Consider the following 6,596-nt stretch of genomic DNA (forward strand, 5'->3'; position numbering starts at 1 on the left):
ACTGACATTCAAAATACTACTTGTCATGATACCGCATACTTGTAGATCATACGAACAAGTTTTTGGTACCATTGTTGGAGACTATAGTTTCTTTTAAATTTAGCTTTAATTCGTATTCTACTTTTTTATTGTAGTTTTGGATTCTTCTTTTCAAAATTACTGTATTTCATTCTTTCTTTTTTCATTTCTTACTTTATAATTCGAGGCATGGTGATTCTTCCCCTTTAGCCAGATATTGAATGCACACATGAACAAGCCATTTAACTCGCTGTAATTTCTGAGAATGATCTGTTAGTTGGGGAATTTATGATTACACAAGTGATAAAAAGTCAATCAATATTTCTAGTTGGTGATTTTGAGATTACCCCGGGTCAAATATTTATATGCATGATTACTTCTAGCCATCCTAAAGTCGATTCATCATCTAACAGGTCGATAAAATAAAAGACTGTCTGAGAGACATATGCTTTTATTGAAGAATGGTTAGAACGAGTGTATGTGGCCATTTGATATGGAAATCACGAGGGGAACAACAATGCTGACATCGTTCCAATATTATTCACTGAAAGGGAAGCCATAACAAAGGAAACAGATAACCCTACTCAGACCATCAGCACATTAGACAATACTAGTCCAATTTATGAAGCTGTGGAGACGTGTTAAAACTTGGGTCCATCTTAATAAGGTCAACATTTTAAGTGGAAAAGCCCAATATCTTTATAAATTGGTATTTATTTCGGTGTTTAACCAATGTGGGATTTTTATCTCTTAACACGTCCTCGCAAGATGGTGGCTCGTTTGAGCAGACAAATCTTGCAATCCATTGCTCCATTAATTGAGACTTATAATTGGATTGAATCGTTCGTTGGAGTTTAATGGGCTTTGATACCATGTTAAAATTTGGTGTCCATCTTAATAAGGTCAACATTTTAAGTGGAGAAGCCCAATATCTTTATAAATTGATATTTATTTCGGTATTTAACCGATGTGGAATTTTTATCTCTTAACAAGACGAACCATCGAACTTCATATTGTCCATTGACTGCCACTTTCATATAATTTTCAGGTGATAATTTATGTACAAAACTTCTAGTTCTAGCAGAAAATCCTTACTCCAGTACCTACAACCCAATTCGAACCAACATCACTGTAACTTTTCTTGGAATTATGAACAAAACCATACACAGCAGCCACTTCTTTATTTTCCATAACATGACAAGAAATCCTGTTTGGAAGACATTTTAGGTCATTCATAAAAAGAACTAACCAATATATGCACAAGACAAATCAATTCATGGCAAAAGGAGACTCAAGCTTTCAGAATCACTCAGCAACTATAAAAATATTGAGAATCGAACAGAACAGTTAGTGTTGGATTTTGATACATAATGAATCCCATGCTATGATGTATACCTCATATTGAATTTTATAAGCATTGATCAATGAGTGAAATTGTTACGAACCACCAAATCCAAAGGCTCGACCCGAAAACGTGGATCATTGAAAGTGGCTTTAGAAATTAATGTCACTCAAGGCCCATATATATTACATCTTGGATGGCTTTGAATCTTAGCCCATTTAATCTTATTATTGGCCCAACAAAAGCCTAACCTAACCCTACATATACCATGAAAACACTATGCTACATGATAGATTGACTCTTGCCAAATTTACAATGGGACCACCCAAACACACCTATTCTAGAAACACGGCCTGACCAACACTATTCAGTAGATATCCAGGCTTAACCTAGTTCTCATTTGACACGATTTCTAAAATGAAAATTCACAATAATCTCACTTTACTCAGTTATGGCTCTGATACCAAATAGGGCCAAGTGATACTGATAGAGAAGAGTGAATATTAAGAAACACTTTGAAAAAGAAAAAAAATATGATTTTATTGAAAATTAAAATTGATAGCACAAGATTGAAATTACAAAATTGACCAAATAAGATCGAAAGATTAAATGTTAAAAACTAATACATGGTTACTGAACTTTTCTTGAAGAGGTTTTCTCTCCCGCTAAAGCACACTTGAGGAGAACTTGAAGCTTTGAACTCCTTATATACGAGTCTTCGAACTTGAAATGTTCCTTGAATTCTGTTGAAAAATTTTGAAGGAAAATAATTATAACAATATCTATCTTTGCTATAGTCTTTTGTCTGCCATAATTTTGAAACTTTTGTTGTCTTCTCCCATCCTTTTAAATAATGGGAATCTCCTTTGATAAAGTTACTTTATTAAAGTTTTATCTTATTTTGAGTATCGATAATGTTGGCAATAATAATTTTTGAGGCGACAAGCACATTCAATAGAGAATATCTTTTTACTTATGAGCCCGATATTTTTCATATTCATCTAAATAAATGTGTCTATATAGTCATTTTGAAACCTTTTAAGTCTCTTCTTCAACAATAAGTTCATCCCTGTCTATCCCATAGCTATCTTGTACATGGCTTGATTTCTTTGAAGTAGATTCTGTCGAAGAAGCAACTTTTCAGAAATAATTGCTAATTCTTCTAGCATTTTGAATTGATTGAACATTGCCAACAATTATGATTTTTCTATAAGAAAATCGACAATCGGCAGAATCTATTTCAAAGAAATCAAGATTAGTGCAAGATAACTCTTCTTTTTTATTAGGTTCTAAAGTGTACTATGCCCAAAGCAACGAGCTCTAGCCTTCCTAGCGAACCATCTCCTAGTAAAATTCAGTCCTTCTAGTGGAGCAATCACCCAGTGGTAAATCCAAACCTCTCAATGAGCCTTCATTTAGAGTTAAGTCTAATCATCCTAAGGTCAATATTACTGGAGATTTAGATGAAGGGATGAGACTTCCCTAGAGGTCTTTAACAACCTGACATTTGCTAGCTATGTGTCTCAGATTGAGCCTAAGAGAGTCGAAGATGCCCTTAGTCATGAATGCTGGGTAGATCGATGCATGATAACTAAATCAATTTTTTAGAAACAATGTATGGTATTTGGTACCTAGGCTTGACGACTATAATGTTATAGGTACTAAGTTGATATTTAAAAATAAGATTGACGATCAAGGTACCATAACAAAAAACAAGGCTAGACTAGCTGCTCAGAGATATACTCAGGTTGAAGGTGTTGATTTTGATGAGACATTTGTCCTTGTTGCATGTCTTGAGTCCATGAGAATTCTTCTTACCGTTGCTTGTACCTTAAGTTTCAAGCTATATCAAATGAATGTCAAGAGAGCCTTCTTGCATAGAATACCTTCAGAAGAAGTTTATGTTAAACAACCAAAAGGATTCATCTACCTTAAGTTTCCACATTATCTCTACAAACTAAATAAAGCTTTATATAATCTTAAGCGAACTTCTAGAGCTTGGTATGATAGACTTACTGTATACCTAGTCGAACATGGTTTCCCAGAGGAGGCACAGATAAAACTTTATTCATAAGATATATTGAAGAAACCATCACCATGGCACGGATTTATATCTATGATATCATCTTTGGTTCTCTCATTGATTCTCTTGCTCATGAATTTTCTGAATGCATGAAGCAGGAATTTGATATGAGTATGGTTGGAGAATTAAATTACTTTCTTAGTTTCCAAGTAAAGCAAACTAATATTGGGTTGTTTATATCTCAATCAAAGTACACAAAAGACTTTTTGTCAAGAAATTTGAGCTAGACAGCAAGAAACACACTGGAACACTCATTAGCACGAGTATTAAGTTAGGTCATGATCCTATAGGTAAGAGTGTTAATCATACACTATATAGGAGTATGATATGTAGTTTACTTTATCTTATTGCCAATAGACCTGACATAGCTTTTAATGTTGGGGTATGTACGAGATTTCAGGCTTATCCTAAAGAATCCTACTTAAGTGCAGTAAGGCTTATCATTCGATATGTAAATGTCATTGTAGATCATGAAATCTTGTACTCTAGAGATTCTAATCTTGATCTTACTGGATATCCCGATACCGATTGGGTTGGGAATGCTGATTATAGAAAGAGCACATCGGGAGGATGTTTCCATGTTGGTTCCAATCTTGTAGCCTGAATGAGTAAAAAATAAAACTCTATCACTTTATCCATATCTAAGGCCTAATACATAGCTGTGGGAAGCTATTGCACTCAACTGCTTTAGATGAATGATACCAAATAGGGCCAAGTGATACTGATAGAGAAGAGTGAATATTAAGAAACACTTTGAAAAAGAAAAAAAATATGATTTTATTGAAAATTAAAATTGATAGCACAAGATTGAAATTACAAAATTGACCAAATAAGATCGAAAGATTAAATGTTAAAAACTAATACATGGTTACTGAACTTTTCTTGAAGAGGTTTTCTCTCCCGCTAAAGCACACTTGAGGAGAACTTGAAGCTTTGAACTCCTTATATACGAGTCTTCGAACTTGAAATGTTCCTTGAATTCTGTTGAAAAATTTTGAAGGAAAATAATTATAACAATATCTATCTTTGCTATAGTCTTTTGTCTGCCATAATTTTGAAACTTTTGTTGTCTTCTCCCATCCTTTTAAATAATGGGAATCTCCTTTGATAAAGTTACTTTATTAAAGTTTTATCTTATTTTGAGTATCGATAATGCTGGCAATAATAATTTTTGAGGCGACAAGCACATTCAATAGAGAATATCTTTTTACTTATGAGCCCGATATTTTTCATATTCATCTAAATAAATGTGTCTATATAGTCATTTTGAAACCTTTTAAGTCTCTTCTTCAACAATAAGTTCATCCCTGTCTATCCCATAGCTATCTTGTACATGGCTTGATTTCTTTGAAGTAGATTCTGTCGAAGAAGCAACTTTTCAGAAATAATTGCTAATTCTTCTAGCATTTTGAATTGATTGAACATTGCCAACAATTTTGATTTTTCTATAAGAAAATCGACAATCGGCAGAATCTATTTCAAAGAAATCAAGATTAGTGCAAGATAACTCTTCTTTTTTATTAGGTTCTAAAGTATACTATGCCCAAAGCAACGAGCTCTAGCCTTCCTAGCGAACCATCTCCTAGTAAAATTTAGTCCTTCTAGTGGAGCAATCACCCAGTGGTAAATCCAAACCTCTCAATGAGCCTTCATTTAGAGTTAAGTCTAATCATCCTAAGGTCAATATTATTGGAGATTTAGATGAAGGGATGAGACTTCCCTAGAGGTCTTTAACAAACTGACATTTGCTAGCTATGTGTCTCAGATTGAGCCTAAGAGAGTCGAAGATGCCCTTAGTCATGAATGCTGGGTAGATCGATGCATGATAACTAAATCAATTTTTTAGAAACAATGTATGGTATTTGGTACCTAGGCTTGACGACTATAATGTTATAGGTACTAAGTTGATATTTAAAAATAAGATTGACGATCAAGGTACCATATCAAAAAACAAGGCTAGACTAGCTGCTCAGAGATATACTCAGGTTGAAGGTGTTGATTTTGATGAGACATTTGTCCTTGTTGCATGTCTTGAGTCCATGAGAATTCTTCTTACCGTTGCTTGTACCTTAAGTTTCAAGCTATATCAAATGAATGTCAAGAGAGCCTTCTTGCATAGAATACCTTCAGAAGAAGTTTATGTTAAACAACCAAAAGGATTCATCTACCTTAAGTTTCCACATTATCTCTACAAACTAAATAAAGCTTTATATAATCTTAAGCGAACTTCTAGAGCTTGGTATGATAGACTTACTGTATACCTAGTCGAACATGGTTTCCCAGAGGAGGCACAGATAAAACTTTATTCATAAGATATATTGAAGAAACCATCACCATGGCACGGATTTATATCTATGATATCATCTTTGGTTCTCTCATTGATTCTCTTGCTCATGAATTTTCTGAATGCATGAAGCAGGAATTTGATATGAGTATGGTTGGAGAATTAAATTACTTTCTTAGTTTCCAAGTAAAGCAAACTAATATTGGGTTGTTTATATCTCAATCAAAGTACACAAAAGACTTTTTGTCAAGAAATTTGAGCTAGACAGCAAGAAACACACTGGAACACTCATTAGCACGAGTATTAAGTTAGGTCATGATCCTATAGGTAAGAGTGTTAATCATACACTATATAGGAGTATGATATGTAGTTTACTTTATCTTATTGCCAATAGACCTGACATAGCTTTTAATGTTGGGGTATGTACGAGATTTCAGGCTTATCCTAAAGAATCCTACTTAAGTGCAGTAAGGCTTATCATTCGATATGTAAATGTCATTGTAGATCATGAAATCTTGTACTCTAGAGATTCTAATCTTGATCTTACTGGATATCCCGATACCGATTGGGTTGGGAATGCTGATTATAGAAAGAGCACATCGGGAGGATGTTTCCATGTTGGTTCCAATCTTGTAGCCTGAATGAGTAAAAAATAAAACTCTATCACTTTATCCATATCTAAGGCCTAATACATAGCTGTGGGAAGCTATTGCACTCAACTGCTTTAGATGAAACAAATGTTGAGTGATTATAGGATTAAGCAGGGTATTGTGACTGTGTCCTATGATAACACAAAATATTTCCAAAAATCCTGTGCAATATTCTCAAACCAAACATATTAATATTAGACATCACTTCATCCAAGAGCT

General features: G+C 33.9%; 2 protein-coding genes across 2 annotated transcripts; both read left to right on the top strand.

Moving 5' to 3' along the window:
- The first annotated feature begins 3,457 nt into the window (after positions 1 to 3,457).
- Positions 3,458 to 4,047, top strand: LOC111384390 (uncharacterized mitochondrial protein AtMg00810-like). The gene is made up of 2 exons (XM_023008667.1): positions 3,458 to 3,554; positions 3,635 to 4,047. The coding sequence occupies exons 1-2, from the start codon at positions 3,458 to 3,460 to the stop codon at positions 4,045 to 4,047; spliced, it is 510 nt and encodes a 169-aa protein (XP_022864435.1).
- Positions 4,048 to 5,778: 1,731 nt separating this feature from the next.
- On the top strand, positions 5,779 to 6,368 carry LOC111384391 (uncharacterized mitochondrial protein AtMg00810-like). Its single transcript, XM_023008668.1, has 2 exons — positions 5,779 to 5,875; positions 5,956 to 6,368. Exons 1-2 carry the CDS (start codon positions 5,779 to 5,781, stop codon positions 6,366 to 6,368), a joined length of 510 nt encoding a protein of 169 aa, XP_022864436.1.
- Positions 6,369 to 6,596: the final 228 nt, after the last annotated feature.

The sequence above is a fragment of the Olea europaea genome, unplaced genomic scaffold, assembly GCF_002742605.1.
Source record: "Olea europaea var. sylvestris unplaced genomic scaffold, O_europaea_v1 scaffold2904, whole genome shotgun sequence".
NCBI classification, from domain to species: Eukaryota; Viridiplantae; Streptophyta; class Magnoliopsida; order Lamiales; family Oleaceae; genus Olea; species Olea europaea.

Coding starts and splice junctions, on each gene's coding strand:
- LOC111384390 (XM_023008667.1), top strand. CDS start 3,458: ATGGCACGGATTTATATCTATGATATCATCTTTGGTTCTCTCATTGAT. Junction 3,555..3,634: donor GAAGCAGGAATTTGATATGA/GTATGGTTGGAG, acceptor TCTCAATCAAAG/TACACAAAAGACTTTTTGTC.
- LOC111384391 (XM_023008668.1), top strand. CDS start 5,779: ATGGCACGGATTTATATCTATGATATCATCTTTGGTTCTCTCATTGAT. Junction 5,876..5,955: donor GAAGCAGGAATTTGATATGA/GTATGGTTGGAG, acceptor TCTCAATCAAAG/TACACAAAAGACTTTTTGTC.